The 23,957-nt window shown below is 34.8% G+C and overlaps 1 protein-coding gene across 7 annotated transcripts in view; it reads left to right on the top strand.

The window, feature by feature from the left end:
• Positions 1-23,957, top strand: part of LCP1 (lymphocyte cytosolic protein 1) — a 109,262-nt gene that overhangs the window by 75,748 nt on the left and 9,557 nt on the right. For 6 of the 7 annotated variants that reach the window (XM_074217089.1, XM_074217086.1, XM_074217087.1 and 3 more), the window contains 9 exons: positions 4,024-4,105; positions 6,252-6,417; positions 8,785-8,927; positions 12,250-12,345; positions 13,397-13,592; positions 15,803-15,881; positions 16,976-17,090; positions 18,437-18,570; positions 19,949-20,072. In XM_074217089.1, coding sequence (XP_074073190.1) covers positions 4,024-4,105; positions 6,252-6,417; positions 8,785-8,927; positions 12,250-12,345; positions 13,397-13,592; positions 15,803-15,881; positions 16,976-17,090; positions 18,437-18,570; positions 19,949-20,072 — 1,135 coding nt within the window. Of the gene's footprint in view, positions 1-4,023; positions 4,106-6,251; positions 6,418-8,784; positions 8,928-12,249; positions 12,346-13,396; positions 13,593-15,802; positions 15,882-16,975; positions 17,091-18,436; positions 18,571-19,948; positions 20,073-22,726; positions 23,020-23,957 lie in introns of those variants that run through there. The other variant, XM_074217090.1, reaches the window with a different exon arrangement.

Raw genomic sequence — 23,957 nt, 5'->3', positions numbered from 1 at the left:
GTCATTGTCTTAAATGAAACATATTCAAATCTGAGTTTAACTTCACCCTCCCCTCACCCCTGACTTTAATCCAGCTCCCCTTCTTGGCAGTTTGATTTCTCTTTCTGGTCCTACTGATTTCATAGCTACCCAGGGTCAAACCTTCTTTGACTTCCACATTCTATCTGTCAGGCATCAAGTTCTGTGATTCTTCCTTTGATATATTTTTCACATTTTTTCATTGTTCTTTCTTATTGTCCTGACCTAGACCAGTGACTATAGACTCAGAGGTGGACAGGTCCTTTGGGATGATTATTTTGTTTAGCCTCTCTCCCTATGTAGAAAAGCCCTCTACCACATCCTTGGTAGGTGCTCATGCAACCTTACCTTACCTTAAACTGTTCTAGTTCATTCCAGGGTAATGTATTGGAATTACTTTTGAATTTAGAATCAGAGGACTTGGGTTTGTATTACTACTATGACCCTTAAGTATCCTTTGTAACCTTGGGTAATTTACTTAACTTCTCTGGACCTTGGTGTCCTCAAATAAAATGACTTAATTCCTATGATTCTGTAAGGAGCTCATGACTTTATCTAAGAACTATAAGATGTTTGAATTTAGCTCAGTCCTCTCATCACTTCACATATGCATATATACATATATACATATATACATATATATATATTATATACATATAATATATATATATATATACATACATATAATTCTAACTAAACTCCTTGATTCCAGTTTCTATTTGCCCTAATCCATTTTGGGGATCACCACCTGATTCTCCTTTCATAAAACACCACTTTGACCATGCCATTTTTCCTGCTTTGAAACATTTAATGACTTAAGTCATAGAATCAAGTTCAAATTCTGGATTCCTTAGGTTAGTTTTCAAGGAATTCCACAGCCTTACTTAAATTTATCATTTCCCCCACACTTATAAATCATTTATTATAAATAAATTCTTATAATATTTATAATAAGTTATAAATATATTCTATTCTTAGAATACTGGTTATTTTTTTTTTGTCCATTCTACTAATCCCAATTGTGGAATGCCCTTCACCATGCTTTCTGCCATGTTGATCTGGATAAAGGTTGCAATATCCCTTCCCTCAACCCATATCCTCAAATCTGATGGGCTGGCTTCTCTAGCATGTCTACCCTCTGATTCTCTTCTGAACTGAAACTGTTTTGCACCCTCTTCCCAGTAGAATTGAAGACAAAGTTCCTCCAGGAGATAGTTTGTGATCAACCAATAGTTCAGAAGCATTTTTGAATTTTTTTTAAAGGTGAAAACTGTGCCTGCTCCTAAGGAATTTATATTTAAATGGGAGAGACTGCATAAATATAAATAGTTATCAAGTGGATAGAAAATAGAGACAAGGTCATTTTAGCTTCTAATCACTCTAAATTTCAGGATGCTCATCTATAAAATGGGAATAGCAATACCTGTAGTACTTACCTCTCTTGTATTTGAAGATCAGATAAGATAAAGTATATAAAGTGCTTTGCAAACTTTAAAATGCAATATAAATGTCCAGTCACTTAACCTCTTGACTTCAGTTTCCTCATGTCCTAGGACTGTTGTGAAAGGAAAATGGAATTAATTTGTAAAATATGTTGCTTTATAAAACTGGCTATTATTATTACCATTAATGATAATTATATTAAATAATTTTGTTTTCTTGCCTGAAATACTATCATAGTTATGGTGAGAGAAAGCACAATTTTCAGCCAGAGAGTGTTTTTCTTTTTAAAAATATTGTTAATGGCAATTTTTGCCTTCTTTAAGTAAAGATAATTTTTTATTGTAAAACTTTTAAGTAGAACAAGCTCTCATAACTGAGGCATCTTCCATTTCTCTCCTCTGTGACTATCAAATATTCAGTTATAGTGAAATCTACTATTATTATTAACAAAACAACAATAATAATAACTTTAACTGAACAAATATATTTTGGTTTTAAAGTTCACAGTGTACTTTTCTTATAAAAACCTTGTCAAATAGAAAGTAAGTTATTATTAACTCTTGTAGATAGGGAAACTGGATTACAAAGTGATTAAGTGATCTGTCCAAGAACAAAAAAATTAATAATTAACAGAGCTAGGAATTTAACTTAGGTCTCTTCTCTCTGAATTAAAAAAAATTTTTTTTTCACTATACTATTCTGATTTTTCTTGGAAAAACAACTCCAGTTTACTTTACTCTAAACAGCATAGTGAGGTCAGCAGTATAATTATCCCCATCTTATAGAGGAGACACTGATACTTAGAGATTAACTGATTTATTGTTCCCAGTCACATGGCAAGTCTGATGAACAATGCAAATGCACATTTCCTTATCCCACATCTAGAACTCTATCCAGGCTGGTACTTGTCTCTTTTATCTTATAAATTACAGGGTTTTGCTACACTGCAGTATGTACCTGACCTAGTCAGGTAGTATCAGATCCTACCAGGGGAAATTAGTACTGGAATAGAATAGAATAGAATAGAATAGAATAGAATAGAATAGAATAGAATAGAATAGAATAGAATAGAATAGAATAGAATAGAATGTAAAATACTATATTTAATATGATAGAACAGAAAAACCCAGGATAGGAGAGAAGTAGAATAATAAATACAACAAGATCTAAGATATTGAAGAAATTTATTCAGCTTGGATTACAGAGTTTGACGAAGATACCAAAATAGAAGAGGGGATTTCCATTAACTGAGACTAAGCACTACTTCCTCAATGTATAGTTTTTGGAGAATACTTAAATCCTTCCATTACTTCCTCATCAAGTTTTAATGCTCCTATTTTTAACAACAGATAGGTGAAGATGGTGTTCTTTTCCAGACCAGAAATATGTAGATCGACTGGTTCTCTCTGCTGGCTTTCTTGATTAAGAAATGACCTTGATTGAAGTGTCTGAGGAAATGAGGATACAAATGATTTTCTTTGGCATCATCAACATTTGTTGTTCAGTCATTTCTGTTGTATCTGACACTTGGAGGGCAAGAAAACCTGTATTTGGGATATTCTTGGCAAAAGATACTGGAGTGACTTGCCATTTCCTTCTCCAGCTCATTTTACAGATGAGGAAACTGAGGCAAATAGGTTAAGTGACTTTTCCAGGGTATCATAGCTAGTAAGTGTCTGAGCTCAGATTTGAATTCGGGATCCACTTTGGAGTCCAGAATCCTATCAAGTGACAGTTAATTGCCTCTTGAAGATTTACTGATATACTAAGAAAATTCAAGGGTGTGAGTGGGTGTAGGTAGGTGTGGGTGTGGATATCAGTGGGAATGTGAGTGTGGATGTACAAAATGCATTTGCTTCTTCTGTCCTGGTTCAAACATGTTAAAGTATACAGCTTCAGCGCAGAGATCGAGGACAACCCTGAGAGGCCTGCTCTGGCCAATGCCATTCAGAGAAAAAAATCATGGAGTATAAATGCAGAACAAAGCATACTATGTTCATGTTCACGTTTATAAAACTTCTTTTATGTTTTTCCTTTGGAAAACTGTTGAAAAACTGCCTTTACATATAATTGGAAAAATAAATATGATTTCCAATAAAAAAATAAAATATTCAGCTTCTCTCCCTCAGTTATACCAAATCTGTTCTAGTAATTCTAAGCCTATTCATTTGAATCAAAGTAATCCTTTTTGGTTTTACATTTCAATTATGGGGAGAATAGATTAGGAAGGAACAAAGAAAACTGAGCTAGCCCTCTATAAATTTATCTCATTTGATCTTCACAACAACCTTAAAACATAGGTGCTGTTATTATCTTTCTTTTACAGTTGAGGAAACTAAGATGAAAAAAACTTTCTCAGGGTTACATAGCTGGTGACTATATAAGATCAAATTTGAACTCAGTCCTTCCTGATTCCAGGTCTCTGCCACCTATGGGCCTAGGTATAATGTTGCCTTGCTTGTTTACAGAGATGTTGGAATATCAAAAAATTCAGTTTTGTTAGGAATTGATGGCTAGGAGCCCACTAATTCATTGTTTTCATTTTGATCTTTTCCATTTTAGTAAAATGATCAACCTGTCAGTGCCAGATACAATTGATGAAAGAACAATCAACAAAAAGAAACTTACCCCATTTACCATCCAGGTATGAAAAAAATGTTTTGTTTTGTTTTGTTTTCTGCTTCAACTGAGTTACAGGAATAGATTTAGGTGAGAGAGGAATGCTAAGGCACAAAATCAATTTATGTCCCCTGTTCTAAGCTACCAGAATCAGCATGTTGCAAATGTATAAAATTAGTTTTGCTTTGATTTAGTACAGTATTTCCCAGAAACTGGACTAGAAAGAGAAATATGCCAGAATTCAGGGCTTGTGATTTCTGTACAGATAGATAGATAGGAGTTAAGAGGAAATGTTTCTTTTTTATATTTTAATATAACCAATAGCTGGACTATAATAAAAAAAAGAAATTGGGGAAGAGAGGTTGAAGAGGAAGATTCATTTATGAAGAAAATTCTCAATAGCTTAGATTTAATGTGAAACTTCCCCTACAAGTTTTCTTTGAGTCCATTCCAAAAACATGCCATTTTAGTGAAAAAGATAAATCTTTCTAAGAAATGAAGGGGTGGAAAACGGGAAGTGTTCTGGCAGCCTTCACTGCGGCATACTACATTATTGGCTGCATCAGTGCAATAAATATAACCTACTTTAGCATTCAATTATTTTGAGTAGCTGGAACACCAACCAGCAATAAGTGCATTCAGAATCATTAAGTTTCCTTTCTACTTTGCATTCCACTTCTTTAAAATAATTGAATCTACTTGGTTAAGAATATATAGCTCTGGTCAGTTAATCTGTACTGTATCAATTTGTTGATTCCTATTTGGATTTAAGCAGGTGGGGGGGGTTCAGAAAAATTTGGAAAGGCTTATATGAACTAATGCAAAATGAAGAGGCTAGAACTAGAAGAACAATTCATATAGTGATAATAATATTATGACAAAATCTTGGAAGACATAGGAATTTGTAGGAATACAGTGATCAACCTCAGTTCTAGAGGACTTATGATGAAACATGCTACCCATTTTCTGAAAGAAAAGGGTTGGACTCAGATTGCAGGTTGAGGCTTTTTTTTTGCATAGCCAATGTAGAAATTTTTTTGACTTGATTACACATTAGAGGGTTTGTTTTTCTTGCTTTCTCATTGGGCAGGGGGGTCAGAAGGAGGGGAGAGAAGGTAGATCTTAATAAAAGCAAAGTAAAATTTGAATTCAATATTTTTTAAATATTAAATTTTTTAAAACGCAAAAGCAGCAGAACATAATAATAGTGATGAAAAAGTGAGGAAAACCTAGGTTCAGATTCCAATCCAGACATTTCCTACCTGTGTGACACTTAGCACTTTACTTAACCTCTCATATCTGAACTTCCTCATCAGTGAAAGGTGATTATAATAGCATCTGCCACATAGATAAATGAAGATCAGCTAAAATATTCAATATAAAGTTTTTTTGCAAATCTTAAAGCACTATCATTATTTTCTCATCATAGGATTCCTGACATTTGTTTTGCTTCGTGTGTCAGTTCTATCTTTTTTTCCCCCTTGGCATTCAAGTGGTCCTTTAAGGATCACTGTGCATAGACTGAATCAACCCATTTTAACCCCCTACACATTGGTTATAAGGAATTAGTCTGTAACTTGTATGTATATTTAACCAAGTTTTCTAGGTATCATGGGTACTCAGTAAATATTGTCATAATAACACCAGCCATAGATCTTCCAGAAATTTAAATATTGCTTTTTATTCTCTTCCCAGTAACTTTCCATGCCAAGAAAGCTATGTCCTTTTATGACCTTTCTTTACATCAACTGTTGTGTTATAGTATATAGGCAATGACAAGACAATGGGTTGTCTCCTTGAACAAAATAATAGTGCCCTTTCTCAGTAGGGGAGTTTAGTCTGCTGCTACCATTTCTAAGCAGGGTGGAAAATGTAAGATTAGTTTCTAAAATGGGCACTCTGCTTTGTCTTTTTTTTTTTTGAAGAATACTACATCAGATTAGCCACTGGGTCTTCTCATTTCAACTTTTTTTCCTCTCATTCTATTATTTAATACTTTTTTTATTCTCAGAGATGTTAAGTGATCTAATGAAATAATGCATTTAAAGCTCTGTAAAGACTTCAGAAGAAATCAAATGTTAGTGGGTTGTCAAGTTGTTGCGATTGTTGCTGTCTTCAACAGTTACCACCCGATGTTTATTGGCATATTTCTGTCATTTTCCCCCCTTTAGGAGAATTTGAACCTGGCTCTTAACTCTGCTTCAGCCATTGGGTGCCATGTGGTTAACATAGGAGCTGAGGACTTAAAAGAGGGGAAACCTTATCTGGTCTTGGGCCTTTTGTGGCAAGTCATCAAAATCGGATTATTTGCTGACATTGAACTCAGCAGAAATGAAGGTACCCACAGAAGCTATAAAGCCTTCCATTAATACAGCTTTATTTGGATGAAATAGAGAATGGTGTGAAAGACACTTGGGCTGTTTAAGAAAACTTGAATAAAGTTTATGTAAATGAATGCTAGACTCTTTGTCTGACACAGCAGAATAGAATTAAAACACTTCATCATTTCTCTTCTCTTCCATAGTAATCAGACCTCTTAAAATACTTCTCAGTACCACAGGCTGATAATAGCTGCTTAAATGGAACATGTAGCTTCCTTTAGTTGTCTGGGACTCCAACCTCAAAAAGCTTTCTTTCCTCAGATGGCTCATTTTAGATCTAGATAATTGAAAATTTTTTTGTTCAGTTATTTTAGTCATTTTTGAATCTGTGATCCTCATTTGAGGATTTTTTAAAAAGATTCATACAACTGCTAGACTATGTTTACAGGGCTCAGTATTGAAATTTCATATATGTTTTGTATTTTGAATATTCTGTAAGTTTTATGAGCAATGCTATTTGCATAAAACAAAACAAAGAACAAGTATTTGAGGCTTTTCAATCATAACTAAAATAAATGATGAAAGATTAAAAAAAGTTTTCTAAGCAGATTATTAGAACAGTTTGCCATTTCTTTCTCCTTCTTATTTTACAAATGAAGAAACTGAGGCAAACAGGGTTAAGTCATTTGTCCAGGATCACACAGCTAGTAAGTGTCAGAGGCTGGGTTTGAACCCAAGATGATGAGTCTTCTTGACTCTAGTCTAGCACTTTATCCACTATGCCTGCCATGCTATCCACTATAATAATGGATATTGTAGATTATTATTTTGTACTTGAATTTGTACAGAATGCTCCTTGTCAAAAAGAGAATCTCCTGTAGATTACACAGGAGGAATTTTCATGGCTTAAATGGAGTACAAAGGTCACATGATGGATATACAATTCATAAGAAATGACCTACTAAGTTTATTGCATATGTTTTGAAACACTTGCCACAACATACCCTTTCCACACAAAATAATGATATCTCAGTCTCATGGGTCAGTGCTAAGTATCTTACAACACAGTATGGTAGTGGAAAGACCACTGGACTAAAGATCCAGAAACTTGGATTCTAACCTTGATTCTGCCACTGACTTAGCTGTGAGATGTTGGACAAGTCATTTCATCTCTCTGAGACTCACAAAATTAAAGAATTTAATATTCATTTATTAAAAGCTTCCAGCTCTCACATTCTAGAAGATTTATTTCATATCTGAATATGACTAACCAGAAGTATATAACTTCCATTGGATATTTTTTAGTAGTAAAATTCTGTGGGGTTTCCTATAGTGTCTTTTAAATACCTTATTCTGTAATAATAATAATAATAATAATAATAATAATAATAATAATAATAATAAAAGAATAAGCATGTATAGAGAGCTTTACATTTACAATCTCAATCCATATATATAAAAACACATTATTGTGGTGATTCTTTATAACTAATATTTTAAAAAAGGAAAAGAATAAATAGGTTCAGAAACTGTGGCGCAAAAATGTTGACTTTAAAATATCAGATTCTAAATTAAATCTATCTAAATAAAACCTTTTCTTCTGGAAGCTGATAGAAGGAGGTTAGATTGTTTGCATTTCTAAATTGCTATAATGATACAAGTAAGTAGTTGAACTCTAAAATAGCTTTGAGAGTTGAGAGACTGTTATATTGTCATTATTACCAAATTGATTTACCAAAAGTAAAAATATTATCATATCAGGAAACATGATCTAGTAACACAAAATGAATTTTGAGTTAACCTGAATGATATTTCTGGTTGTACCACTGTGATCCTGAGCAGTTCACTTTTCTTTCTTTCCTCAGTTGTTTCAAATTAAATTGGAGAATAATAGTTAATGCCAGAAGACTTTACATCCATTTTTCTTGTAGGAAAACAGGGAATATTATCTAAAATGAAATTATTGGCTAGAAAGAACTATGAGATTTTTTGATAGACCTAAAAAATTAGTCTTCCAGCACAACTCCACCAAGTTTTTAGTGTGTCTTCTTCCTTCCTCAATCTCCCTTTTAAACATTTGATTCTGAAGGGAGGAAAAAAAGAAAAATTGATCCATCAGTATACCCATAGGAATTCTCTTAAATACAAACAAAACCTACAGACAAGTAATAGTATTAGAATATTAGAACTCAAAGGGATCTTAGAGGATTTTTTTCCAACTGTCTCATTTTACAGATGATAAACCCAACCTATAAATATTAAGGGACTATAAATTCCTTCTCTGGATTAAGTCCATAGATTATATTGATGGAAGACATGCCCAATCTCCCCATGCACCTAGAATTTATTTTTTAATTTCCCTTTTACTTTTTTACTTGTCTAGCTCTGATTGCCCTTTTGAGGGAAGGTGAGAGTCTGGAGGATTTGATGAAACTTTCTCCTGAGGACCTTTTACTGAGATGGGCAAATTATCACCTTGAAAACTCAGGCTGCAATAAAATCAACAACTTCAGTACTGACATCAAGGTAGGAGGATGTAGTTTAATTCAATTGACTATTATTGGAACCATAAGGAAGGTATTAGGACTGGTTGAAGTTCCACCTAGATACTTTTCTTTAGACCCGTCTATAGCCCGTTTTTGTGTCATGGACCCTTTTGGCAATCTGGTAAAGCCTATGAATCCTTTAAAATGATGTTTTTTTTTTAAATTGAAGGAAATGATAGATTTGAATTAGAAGTTAATGAAAATAAAAGGTGTAAATTTTTTCCTTACATGGATTCATGGACCCCCTGAAATCTTTCCACAGATTTCAGGTTATAAATCCTTGGCCCTATAGACTTTGGACTCAGTAAAATTATCACTCCTGGGTATAGGAAGAAATCTCTTAGGTTCTAGTGACTTAAGTTATTCATATTTTAGAAGTCTTAGCTATTTCAGTTAGCTATCATTGGAGCTCGGTAGGTAAGACAAAGGGAGACAAATGTCAGGTTTTATAGGTACATATTATGTTATGGATATGATTGATATCTTTCTAATCTCATAAGTGGTGAATACTTTCCTAGAAAATGGACAAAACTTACTCTTTGACAAATTTGAGAACAAAGTTTTTTTTTAAAAAATGTGGATAAATTTTGTGAACATTTGCTTATTTTCTTCATGTGGAAGTTTTATGAAGTTCAAATATAGTAATTCTGAAAATTTTCTCTTGAATAAGACTTCTTCCAAAGAGAATACTAGAATGGTAGAATATTAAATTCTATAATCTCAGTGGCTTATCAATTCCAGATCCCCTAAAAAGAAGGTTTAATTGATATTCTTTAAGCATATAAGAAGATACATTAGTGAGCATCAATAGTTGGCTTTTCTGTTTTGTTTTGGGGTTTTTTGTTGTTTTCTGGCCAGGGATGGGATATTTAATTGCTTTACTAGAAAAGTAATTGTTTCTCAAGAAACTTAAGAGTATCATTCAGGGACAGCAAAGGGACAAGTGATACACTAAGTGACCCCCTCAAAATACCTTGGAATTCTACTAAATTCTTACTAAAGCAATGATGTGAGCTAGATGATTGGTATAGGGCCTCTGATTCTTTACATTGTTTAAGCTTTATCTTCTCTTCCTGGTCTTTTCATGGAGTTCCAATTCCAGTGGACTTGCTTGTAGAAAGTTTCCTTTTTTCCTGAAGTTTATCCATTGAAACCTTCAAGAACATTTCCCTGCTTAAACTAGGGAAAGACAGATGGTATAGTTAGTAGATTGCAAGATTTGGAATAAGGCATGAACTAGTCACTTTTATTCTTTCTATGTCTGTTTTCTCATCTTTAAAATGAGAATAATTATAATTATATCATTATGCTGATATAATTATAATAATAATTAATTCATAGTCATGAGGATCAAGTGAGTTATGTAAAACACTTTTGCAAGGGGGCAGCTAAGTGAAGCAGTGGATAGAGCACTGACCTTGGAGTCAGAAGTTACCCGAGTTCAAATCTGGCCTGAGACACTTAATAATTACCTAGCTGTGTGGCCTTGGGCAAGCCACTTAATTTTTTATTTATTTTTTAAATTTATTTTATTTTATTTTTCTTTTAGGATTTTGCAAGGTAAATGGGGTTAAGTGATTTGCCGAAGGCCACACAGCTAGGTAATTATTAAATGTCTGAGATGGATTTGAAGTCAGGTACTCCTGATTCTAGGGCTGGTGCTCTATCCACTGTGGTACCTAGCTGCTCCTGGCAAGCCACTTAACCCCACTGCTTTGCAAAAAAAACCAAAAAAACTTTGCAAACCATAAATACTAGATATTATTTTCAAAACCTGTTGACTATAAGTCTGGACTCCACCAAAACTTGATCAGATTTGAACTAAGTGTCTAGCTTCTAGATGAGTGCAGTGGATAGAATGCTGAGCCAGCAATCGGGAAAATTCTTCCTTCTTGACGTCAGATCTGGCCTCAGACACTTACTTACTATATGATCTTAGGCAAATCACTTAACCTTCTCTGCCCCAGTTTCCACATCTGTAAAATAAACTGGAGAAAGAGATAGCAAGAAAATCCCAAATGAGATCACAAAAAATTGGACATGAGTGAACAACAACAAAGTATCTGACTTCAGTTGCTATTAACAACTCAGTCTTTCTAAATTATTTTCTTTTCTCAAATAAAATTAACATACTGAAAATTTTAGAGCTGTTCAGAAACACAAATTAAACTGATTTCTTTTCAATAGACTTGTATTCATCCAGAGTTGTAACCATTTGCAAGTTTGGAAAGTTTCTATATGAGATGAGAATCATTATAAAAAAAAGTACAGTAATATTGACATAGTGATGCAAATTCTCTTTTTGATGGCAACAATAAAAGAGAAATATATTTTAGTCATAACAAGTCAACATTTACTGAAAGAGGAGATAGTCATTCCATCTGTATAACTCCCACTAGTCCCTGGGAGGTCCATGGGACATCTGGTAATCCAGCTGCTTCTCTTTCCTGCTGGCACTCTGAATATGACTGAAGTGGCAAGTTCATATATTGTGGCATAAAATACAACTAAGCACTGCTTTAAGGGATTGGTCTTACTATCCTTTCATGTTTAAGCTACTTTGAGAGAATTTAAATAATGTAACTAGTTAGCTACCTATCTAGTTAGCTGTTTCCTCACGTGAAAATAAGAATATTCTTTGACAAGATAGGAATTCTTAGTATTTTTCTTCTAGATGAGACATTTTCTAGAATATTGGAAATGGTGGAACTACCATCCATAAGTTCAAACTCCTGTTATTCTATGAGAAAGACTTAATTTGGCTTTTATTTCTGGATTTATGAGTTCCAAATGTCTAGCCAAGAATTACCTGCATAAGCTATTTTACTCTCCTTCTTTTCCCTAAAGAATGCTTGGTAATTGCTTCAACTTCTGTCTCTGACCTTTTTCTTTTTTGCTTAGTGTCAATTTAATGTTTCTTTGAACTCTTCTGCTTCCTCCTGTCATGTCTTTTGTTAAACCCTTAGCTGACTGACTTCTACAGCATTTTAAAGGTATCTTTTTCATGCATTCAATTTAATTCATGTAAACTGTATTCCCTTAAAAAAGCAGCAAGGGTAGCATATGGTTTGGGTTTGTTTGGGGTTTTTTTCTTGTAATTTAAAATTTTTATTCCTTTGGAATAGAAAATAAAGTAAAATGATACAAATTAGCAAAATGCTTCTAGCTTTGTTAATGACATTCTAGTCTTGAATGAGTACAGAATCAGAAATAAAGCATGCTTGCTATCGGAAAATACTGCCACGACACACATGTAGTTTAAATGCATTATTTTAAAATAGTAATTTCTCAATTTCTTACAGGACTCAAAAGCTTATTATCATCTGCTTGAACAAGTGGCTCCAAAAGGAGATGAGGAAGGTATTGCTGCTATTGTCATTGACATGTCAGGAATAAGGGTAAGAATGGATATACAAACTTATTTTAATAAAAATATGACATTGAAGTTCAGATTGCCCCAGTGAATGGGATTGGTGTTAATGATCTCTTATTCTTAAAAGAAGACATGGAAGTTAAAGAATTGAACAATCAGTAATAAACATTATTGAATACCTACTATGTGTTAAGTGCTGGATGATGAGGAAGAAAATATTTGGGTAATAAGGTCCTGGAAAGATGGGACTTGAAGACAGAAAAGTTGGGGGTTCCGCTTCTCACTCTGAAACCAAATAGCTATATAAAGAGAGTCTTAGTTTCTCATCTATGTCTTCCCTCCAGTTGTTATTATGTGGCTTCAGTGAGATAATGTATGTGGTGTTCTTTGTGAACTTTTAGAATGATATATCATAAGCTTTTATTACTACTATGTTATATACAATATATTAAAGTGCCAAAGTAAAAAGGAATTCTAGATATTAGACTTTACATAGATATTTTTAGAATTTTTGTTTTTTCAGGTTTTTGCAAGGCAAACGGGGTTAAGTGGCTTGCCCAAGGTCACACAGCTGGGTAATTTATAAGTGTCTGAGGTCAGATTTGAACTCAGATCCTCCTGACTCCAGGGCCAGTGCTCTATCCACTTCGCCACTAGCCACCCCTAGAATTTTTGATTAAAATTTTAAGAATTTTATAAACTTAATTTATCTAATCTGTTCAGAATTGAGTTTTGAGGCATTCTCTAAAATATCTGATAAACCTTATTACAAATTAGATGTAATAATAAGAGCTTATGAATTATCTTGTAAATTTTTAAAGAACCTGTCCATAATTCCTTTAGATAAAATTCTAGTCCTAGAGATAAGCTTTTAAGGTCTCTTTTAGGCTTTTATCTTAGGTACTGATTTCAGGCTAATAAAAGTTATATATAAAATACTGATAAGTTTTCAGTAGTCACTATGGGAAAATACTAATGATATAAGTAAACTGAAGGTTAATTTTTATATTATGCCTATACACTTCAAGCCTTACAGTACTTTGACCAAGACTTGAGATCTGTCTACATTGATGCAGGAAAAGGATGACATCCAGAGGGCTGAATGTATGTTGCAACAAGCAGAAAGACTGGGATGCCGGCAATTTGTTACCGCCACAGATGTTGTTCGTGGGAACCCCAAGTTGAACTTGGCTTTCATTGCCAATCTCTTTAACAGATACCCTGCCTTACATAAACCAGAGAACCAAGACATTGATTGGGGATCCCTTGAAGGTAACTATAACTGATGTATCAAGATTTTGGAAAAATCAGAACACATAAACCAGAGGTCAAAGGTATCAATTGATGATCTCTTTAAAGTAACTATACCTGCTTCTATCATGATTTTGGGAATATCTGATACATAAACCAGAGTTCAAAGACATTGGCCAGAGTCTCTTGAAAGTTAACAATAAATGGTTTCTTCAAGGAAAATAAAAACACATCATCTTAGGAAAATAAAACACATATGATAGCTGGACAGTTTGTGGTTCAAAACTTGATTGTAAACATAATAAATCACATTTATGAGCAACTTTCAAATGGGTTATCAGCTTCTTGGTATTAAGAAAAGAGAAAAGAAGAGAATAAACAGATAAATTAAAGACAAGAAAGAAGAATAAACTACTATTACATCCCATCCATTATATATAGGCTTCACCCATTATTAGAATTGAATGATTTTAGAAAGAAAATGCTTATGTCATTTTGGGGGCAGCTTTCTGGTGTAGTGGAGAAATGCCAGACTCATCTTCCTGAGTTCAAATCTGACCTCAGATACTTATTAACTGTATAACCCTGGGCAAGTTACTTAACCCTGTTTGCCTCAGTTTCCTTATCTGTAAAATGAACTAGAAGAGGAAATGGGAAACCACTCTAGTATCTTTGGCAAGAAAACCCCAAATGACCTCATGAAGTGTCAGACCCGACTGAAACAAATGAACATTTTAGTATCAGATATTTTCATATCTTCTAAAAGTATAAATACCTTTATTTCATTATTAAATAAATCAAAAAGGAGCAATATACATAATTAATGGACTTTAATGTGAGTTCCCATGGGCAAGATGTTTTAACCACTCTTCTTCCAAATAAAATGTGTTCAGTTGTTTCGGTCATGTCTGACTCTTCGTAACTTCATTTGAGATGTTCTTGCCGAAGACACTGGAGTAGTTTACAGTTTTAACTGAAACTGAAGCAAACAGAGTTAAGTAACTTACCCAGGGTCACATAGCTATTCAGTGGCTAAAATCGGATCTGAATTCAGATTTTCCTGAATACAGGTCTGGAGCTCTCTTCACTGTGCCACCTACCTGCCAAATCTGCTTAGGAACCTGCCATTATAGCTACCTGTCCATATCCAAGCTTATCAACTTATTTTGTCTTTTCTGAGTCAGGCCAGTCCCCTTGCCATTTGAACACAGGACCTTCCCCATGTATAGTAGATTTTCACTAGATATCTGGTGAACCAGTATCTCTTAACAGATGTTATGCTGGTGACAGTTAGTTGGGGCAGTGAATAGAGCCACTGGCCCTGGAGTCATGAGGACCTGAGTTCAAATCCGGCCTCAGATACTTAATAATTAACTGGCTGTGTGACCTTGGGCAAGCCACTTAACCCTATTGCCTTACAAAAAACAAAACAAACAGATGCTCACTTCCTCTATCATACCTTTATTCATACTCTACCCCTGACTTCAAAGACCTTTTTCCACTCCTCTGTTAACTACTGAATCCTCTTCCCCCCCCCCAAAAAAAACTAGACAGCTAGATCTCATGTGTATTTTTTTTTTATTTTAGTTTTTGCAAGGCAGTTGGGGTTAAGTGGCTTACCCAAGGCCACACAGTTAGGTAATTATTAAGTGTCTGAGGCTGGATTTGAACTCAGGTACTCCTGACTCCAGGGCCAGTGCTCTAACCACTGTGCCACCTAGCCACCCCACCATGTGTATTGAAAGTCCTCACTCAAGCATATTCCTCTGTGAAGTCTTTCTTGATGAGGCTGGCCATTTACTTATCTGTACCACACATTTGGTCACTTAGTATTTATATTATGAATTATATTGTTTTCTCTTTTGCGCATTACCATCTTATCTCCCTGGTTAGACTACTAGACCTTGAACACAAAGACTCTGGTATCTTTTGTATTTTTCATCATTTTCAGCGCTATCTTAGTTGTACATATGGTGGGGGTGGGGGTAGAAGAAAAACTTAACTAAATGAGATTGGTAAATGATAGCCAGGAATCAAGGTTCATCACAATTAGTCCCTTTTCTCAGCTGCTCTCTCTCTCTCTCTCTCTCTCTCTCTCTCTCTCTCTCTCTCTCTCTCTCTCTCTCTTACTCCACTTGAGTTTTTTTAAGAAGTCTTTGTAAATTCTGATTATAAGGAGAGCATGTTTTCTACACATCTGCTTAATAACTGGTTGTCCTCTGTTGTTTTAGGTGAGACAAGAGAGGAGCGCACATTTAGAAACTGGATGAATTCTTTGGGTGTGAATCCTCGGGTCAATCATTTGTACAGGTAAGGAGATGTGAAAGTTGACCTAGAAATGCCTAAAAAGATATATCTCCAAGCTTGACTTCCCCAGCTCAAACCACAAAGACCATCTCTTTCTGAGAATTTAGCTTTTGTCTTTTGTCTCCCCCCATCCCCAACACCCCAACCATCCATGAAAAATAGCAGACACATGAAGAGCATGGCTACACCCATCTCATTTTCTGAGGGTAGATAATGACCTTAAACCAAGAGGGCAGCATCAGAATTCATAGATTAATGGATTTGTTGGGGCTGGTGTAAGAAAAAAAATTTATAACAGTTCTTTGGAAAAACTGAGGGCCTGTTTAGATTTAAAGGCAAAAAAAAAAGGAGATATATGGCTACATAAGGTTCTTTTTTAGTTCTTAATGCCATAGCTAAATTTCCATATGTTTATTGACCCTATCAGTAGCCTCAATATATACTATACTGGCTTGTTCTAATCATTGTGTGAAAAGGGATGAATGTGGGATCAGATACTCTTTTATATGATTTTGAGTAAATCATTTAACCTTTTTAGCTTCAGTTTTTTTTTAATCTATAAATACTGGGTTTCTTGCACAAGGAAGAGCTTTGTAAACTTCATAGTACTATAGAAATGCAGTTAGAAGTATTGCTTTTTATGCACAGAGGGACTTAAATAAACAGTTTTTTTTAAAGTGGTTCTATTTTTTTTTTTTGGCTATTCATGCCTCCCCTAAGAAACTCAGAGGATGTGTCAGCCCACTAGTGCACTTTGCATTCAAAGTCCCTGGGATATGTATCATATTTCTTCACATTCTTCCTTCATTCTTCCTCTTCTTCTCCTTTTTGGGGAAAAAATGCACAATAGCTTGATTAGAGCTTGGTTCATTCATTCATTCTTAGGAAACTTACCTTGGAAAGGACAACCTAAGAGCTAGGCTTCTATATGTTACCTCATGAGAAAAAATGGGTTTGTTTGTTTTGTTCTGTAAAGTCCATGTCTTATATGAGGTTTCCATGAAATAAAGTTTGAGGAAATGCTTTTTATTCTTAAAGAATACAGAAACCTAGTTGTGTGGCTTAGTTAATGAGAGCTCCATTTTTTCTTCTTTTAGTGATCTGTCAGACTCCCTGGTCATCTTCCAGCTTTATGAAAAGATTAAAGTACCTGTTGACTGGAATCGCGTGAACAAACCACCATACCCTAAACTTGGGGGTAATATGAAGAAGGTAGACAAATAGCATTGCTGATTCTGGCAGGATGTGGTAAAGGAATAATCTTGTTGAGTGCTGAATAAAAACTTTATCAGGAAGCAAGGCTCAAATAAGGAACATTTATATAAAGACACAGAGATGAGAAACTAGGGAAGTTTGTGAGGTTTTTGTTTTAAAGCTACCCTGTTACTTTACAATTAGGTGTTGGTTTGCGAAAACACCAGAGGGAAATTTCTCATTGAACTTATTAGAGCAAGCAGTGCCACATTCCTACAGTTCCCATAGTTTATCCAGGTCTCTCCAAAGAGATTCTCTCCCTGTGAAAGTGATTCACTTGGGATCCAGTGTCATCCCTGTGAGCACACTACAATGCACAAATAACTGCAGATTTATAGCGATGATCATATCCTGTCTCCAAAGTTTATAGCTTATAGCCTCAAGTAGGTTTGGCAGCCTGCTAGGAATCTGGAAGATGAAGAATTCAAAATGTCCACGTGAACTGCCACAAACTCAACCATTCAAAGGATCTGTTGATAATTAATCAAGGTAGTGAAGAGTAGTAGTATACAATGCCATGATGAGTTTATAATAGTTTGAAGTTCAAGTGCACCATGAATGTAAAAAAATGTGAAAGATCATTGACATGGGATATATCATAAACCCTTGTTACCATAGAATCAGACTCTTAGAGGAACAGATCAAGACTGCTTATTATTCTCATTCCTTAATCAAAGAATTATAAAAGCAGCCTTGACAAATAATAATTTTATGCTAGAAGCAACTAGGTGGTGCAGTGGATAAAGTACTAACCCTGGAGTTAGGAGGACCTATGTTCAAATGTGGTCTGAGACACTAGCTGAATAACCCTAGGCAAGTCTTTAAACCCTGATTGCCTCCAAAAAATTGTTTTTCTTCCTATCTGGACACAAATTAATCCTCATGCCTAAAACTAGAGAATAAAGAATCTGTCTTAGAGATAGGAACATTTAGATTCAAATTTTGTTTCTGACACATAGTATCCATGTGACTATGGGTGAATCACTTAACCTTAAGCAATTCTCTTAAATTCATTGATTAGAATTACCACTTTCATTGATGGAGTTTTTATATTTGCAGTTCTTCAAAGGTATGAAATCAAAAGTTCAGATTAAAGAAAAAGTCATAGAAAATGTTGATTCTAGATTCTTAGTTTATCTTTGCTCTCTCTGGGGGTGGGAGGAGGCATTTAGAGGAATTAAAAATGAAGGGTAATATCTTGGAGGAAAAAAGCATTATGCCCATCTGAGTTTCATGTACTTTATAATGGTAATGTCCTATGCAGATGATAATATTAAATAATTTTCCTGTTTGATCATTAACAGCTTGAAAACTGCAACTATGCTGTGGAACTTGGGAAGAATCAAGCCAAGTTTTCTCTTGTTGGTATTGCTGGGCAAGATCTCAATGAAGGAAACCGCACATTGACTCTAGCCTTAATTTGGCAGATAATGAGAAGGTATTGATTATTAGATAAGTTGGTTACCCAGATAATAAACATATGTCACCACTTTTTTAAAAAGTAAATGTAGGGAGCAGCTAGGTAGTACAGTAGACAGAGCACCAGCCCTGAAGTCAGGAGGACCTGAGTTCAAATGCGGCCTTAGACACTTAAAAATTACCTAGCTGTGTGACTGTGGGCAAGTCACTTAACCCCACTACCTTGCAAAAAAAAAAACCCTAGATGTAATTTCATCAGTCAAGAATAGGATTTAACCTAATTGGTAGGCCAAAGGGACAAAAAGGGACAACTTTCAGGAATGGAAGACCCTATCACTAGATACTTTTAGGAGCTGAATCTATACTTGTATAGTATTTTTAGATCCAGAGTTGGAAGAAGCCATTGAGTTCAACCCCATATACATATAATATGCATATTATATGTATATATATCTTTCTGTATAATGTACATATATGGATACACTCACAGAGAGAGAGAGAGAGAGAGAGAGAGAGAGAGAGAGAGAGAGAGAGAGAGAGAGAGAGAGAGAGAGAGAGAGAGAGAGAGAGAGAGAGAGAGAGAGAGAGAGAGAGAGCCAGCCTAGAGACTTAGGGCAATGTTTATTGGACTGAACTGAGATGTAACTAGGCATGAAAAAGAAAAAAAAATTTACTCATAAGTAAACTCTTTTGAGGACTCAATAGCACACTGACTTACTCCAGGCCAAACCTATTTACTGCCTAAGCTAGCTGGCTCAGAGATTCTTAGCATTTTTCTTTTGAACCTTTCTTTTACTTAAGAAAATGTTTTAATGTTAATTTTTCTTCCCTGGGGTAAGACTGTTAAACTTTTCCCCCCATTATTTTGATTCTCCTGATCTTTTGACCTTTAGTTGTTTTTTCCTTCTTGTCACAGACTCTATTTTGGGATTCGTTGCTCACTTGTAAAAAAAAAAATCTCTGGCTAGATTCCTCTTATTTAATTCTCATCTCTCTCTTCTTCAGTCTTTTTCTTTCTCTGCTTTCTTCTGCCTCCCTCCTCTCCTTTTCTTTCCCCAGAGAGATAATGGGGAGCTTTGAAATTTGCACTGTATGACATAATAACAATGAAGCTTTTAATTAAAATTATCTTAGAAAGCAATGAGACTCCATTGTGATTCCATTACTTCAGATATGACAGTATTCCTTTGAGCCAGAAAGAGAATAATTAGATTTCTCTCTAAAGCAATGCCATTTGTGAATATCAAATGACATAATATAGGTAAAAGAATTTTGTATATAATTTGTATTATTATTATGATAGATTTTTTGAGAAAAATTCTATCATTTCTGCTTATAAATAATTCTTATATGATATCACACTTTCTTCAAAAAGCATCCTTCTTTTTGGGGAACAGGTATACATTGAGTATTCTTGAAGATCTTGGCGGAGGACAGAAAGTCTATGATGAGATTATCATCAACTGGGTGAATGAAACATTGAAAGAAGCTGAGAAGAGCTCATTTATCAGCAGTTTCAAGGTAAAAGTCTCAGTTCCCCATTGCTTGTTAAATGCCTATCTTCATTCCCAAAATCAAAGTTCACTGATCTCTTGCTGTGTTGTAAAATATTCTTACATGATTGTCAAATATTTAAACTTTTTTCATTGACTGAAAGAGCCTAGAGCCAGAACGACCCCCTGTGATTGTGACATTTATAATATGTGATAGATACTGATAGGCCTCTCTACTACATCATTTTTGGTGATGATACCATTTACTTCTCCATACTATCATATTTAACAATATCTTTTTTATCCCTAGATTTTGTGGCATTTTTTAAATGAGTGAGAATTGATGTTTGTTTTTCAGTCATGTCTTACTCTTTATAACCCCCATTTGGGATTTTCTTCGACAAAGATATTGAAGTGTTTTGCCATTTTTTTCTTCAGCCATTTTACAAATGAGGAAACTGAGGCAAATAGGATTGTGCCTTGTTCAGGGTCACACAAATTATAAATGACTGAGCCCAAAATTGAACTTAGAAAGATAAGTCTTTCTGATTCCAGGTTGGTTCTCTATCCACTGAACCACCTAGAGTGGGAGTACCTGATGTGTATTTTAACACTTTCCTTATTATTCTGGATTTTTTAATACCAAAGATTCCTATTTAAATGCCTGTTTTGATTGATGGGAATTACATTTATTAAATTTCCTGCATCTTGTTTTACAAATTAGTTCTCAAGTAACCTATATACTAGGGCAAATAGGTGGCACAGTGGATAGATAACTATGGAATAAGACTCCTTCAGACATTTATTAACCTTTACCCTGAGCAAGACATTTAACTGGGATTGCCTCTCAGTTCCTCATATCTAAAATGAGTTGGAGAAGGAAATGGCAAATGATTCCAGTATCTTTCTAAGAAAAGTCCTCCAAAATCGGTCATAGAGTGTGATGTGACTGAAATGACCAAACAGTAAAATTCAATTTGACAAATCAATCTAGAGTAAGGAGTTCTTTCAGAGTAATTGAACTAGAACTGTCCTACAATATCTTACTTACTTAATTTTCTTCTACTTTTTTTTAACCAGACCAAATGAACATTTCCCCCACATGTTAGAGAAATAAGAAGCATTGTGGTATAACAGAAAAACAATTGTATTTGTAACCAAAAGGACCTGGGTTCAGATTCGAGTTTGGCTGCTTTATAAGAGTGTGATTTTTGGCAAATAACTTCTCTGAGACTCATTTTTCCTTCATCTATGAAAGGTGGAAGTTGGATCTGGTGTTCTCAGGGGGCTTCTTGATATGTTACCATTACAAAAGGACTCAATTAGAGTTTGAATCCTGGCTGTGTCACTTACTACTTGTATGACCCTGGGAAAGTCACTTCTATCTCTTGGGATCCCAGTTTCTTTATCTGTATAATGAAGGAGAAGGCAAAGAAGACTAAATCAGTTAGACAGACTATGCTGCATGATGGTACAGTAGGTAAAAGTCAGACTAGAGTTCAAATGCTAGCTCCCAACATATTTCTGCATGTTTGCCCAACATATTTCTGGGCAAAACACACAAGCTTTCTTAGCTACTATTTCTTCATTTGTAAAATGGGAATTGTTAAAGGATCTACCTCCCAAGCCTGTGGTGTAGACTAAATTAGAAAACATGTTCTAGCACTTTGTAAACCTTAAAATCCTATCAAAATGTTGACTATTATTATTGCTATCATTATTATTATTAGATCACATCTAGAACCTTTCTAAATCTTTGATATCCTTAGGTTTGATCAAAGGAAATATTTCTGGTTATAAGGCTGTCCTTATGCTGCTGAAAAAATTCTTATGAAGCCCCAATTCTGGAGTCCATCCACCTCCTCCCCATTCCCTCAAAGACAAAAATCAGTTCTTCTGCTTTTTCTCCTTATTTCAAATCCACTCTCTAAAGAGAGGTCAGAACATTGTCATCGACAGTGATGACAGAAAATAGAGGGTGGAGCAAGTACTTCCCCAGTTTTAAGTTGTACTGTGGTCTCCAACATGGGGCTACATGAAGAGGGACTGACACCTCTGTTCAGGAAGGATTTCTTCCTAGCTTAATCAGTTGCTAGAATCTCCTCATTAGTTGAGGATACAGGGACATCTTATACAGGAGAAGAGAACTAGATGGGTGGTTCATTCATTAGGGGATTGCTATTAGCTATCTGGTGGGATCAGTATATAGTTTCAGTCTTAGAGATTTGAGCTCAGAAATCTCCAGTTAGTTCATAGTTCATCAATTTCAATCAAATATGACTCTTAATGACCCCATTTGTGGTTATCTTGGCAGAGATACTGAAGTGGTTTACCATTTCCTTCTCCAGCTCATTTTACATATGAGGAAACTGAGGCACATTAGGTTGAGCTGTAAATTAATTATTGGTTGGATTTGAACACAGGTCTAAAAGATTCCAGGCCTGGAGCTCTATCCACTATGCCACCTAGTTGCCCAGTTCTAGTAAGTTCCTAGTTTAACTCTAAGCAGTATAGATCAGGAATTTGTGGGGAAGATGAGTTTCCTTAGCATGTGAAGCCAGTGGTTAACCATCACCACCCCACTAAGGTTTGATGAATATTCTCTTAGGGAGGAGAATCCAGCTATCAGTGTTCCCAAGGGCAAGGGGAAACAACTCCTTATTTTTTTCTTCCTTTCCTTAGAGACAAGCACTTGGCTCTTCTCCCTATCCTCATCTAGTATCTTCTGCACAGAATCCCAAGTCTCTTGGACTCAAGAGGCATCATGAGACTACAAGGAAACAAAAAGTCATTTCTCCCCAGTAGAAGGCCAAGGGCTCCTACTTTAGCAAAAGTTGCCCTAGAATCCTCAATGTTAATAATGGAACAACAGGAGCAACAGTGAGATTCAAACTATTTTTTCCCCTTACCAACCTAAGTCTCTAAAAATGAAAACAACCAAGAAAGATTGAGCAATCTGTACAAACGTAAAATATTATTTTGTCTCAATTTTCCTTACAAAATAAATGAATTCTGTATACTGTGTATTCTCAATCAACGTTTTATTATATAATTTGTGGAGACCTGTGATAATGATGTGAAGAGCTTCTTGGATTTGAAGGCAAAAGCCCTAATTTCCAATTCTGGCTCTGTTACTTACTAGCTGTATAACTTTAGCCTGGTTGCACTAACCCCAAGTTCTTCAACAAAAAATTAAAAAAAAATACAAATATAAAATTACCTAACTTACAGATTTGATCTTCTAAGGATAAGATGAGGTTTTTATGTAAATAATGTAAATTTTCAAATCAATTTAAAATGCTACTGCTGATAGATTCTAATAGTTTTATGATTGTTTTAGAAAGTGAAAGTATTCCCCCCCCCATTTTTCACTTAGGGGAAGTTGAGGCTCAGAATAGTTAAATAATTTTCCTAAAGTCACAGAATTAGTGTATGACTGAGTCAAGACTCAAATCTGGAGTTTCTGATACTGTTGCTGCTTCATTGAGCCTAAGCATTGCCAGATATTTTTAATCAGTCTCCTGCTCCCTCTTGTGGCTATCTTTACACTGTTAGCATCTCTTCTAATAAATCAACCCTAGGAATTAGGGTAAAATTCAAATCTGGCCTAGCTTCTTAGAAACAACAATAAATTAAAAGTTCACTGTGATAGAAGGCTTAAGTTAATGGTTAAAATGGAGAGAATTGATTCAATTTTAGCTATTAGTGGTTTTTCTAGATCACCTGTGATATTAAAGGGGAAAAATATACATATATGTATGTGTATGTATGGACTATATATATGCACATATATGCATGTATATGCTATCCTATATGTGTAAAAAAAAGTTTCTGATCCACTCTCATAAAATAAGAAGCACTTACACAGTGCTACCATACTGATATTAATGAACCTGTATTTTTCATTATGGTT

The sequence above is a fragment of the Macrotis lagotis genome, chromosome 1 (assembly GCF_037893015.1).
Source record: "Macrotis lagotis isolate mMagLag1 chromosome 1, bilby.v1.9.chrom.fasta, whole genome shotgun sequence".
Taxonomy (NCBI): domain Eukaryota; kingdom Metazoa; phylum Chordata; class Mammalia; order Peramelemorphia; family Peramelidae; genus Macrotis; species Macrotis lagotis.
The sequence above is the reverse complement of the archived record's forward strand: the minus strand, read 5'-3'. Positions and strand labels throughout refer to the sequence as shown.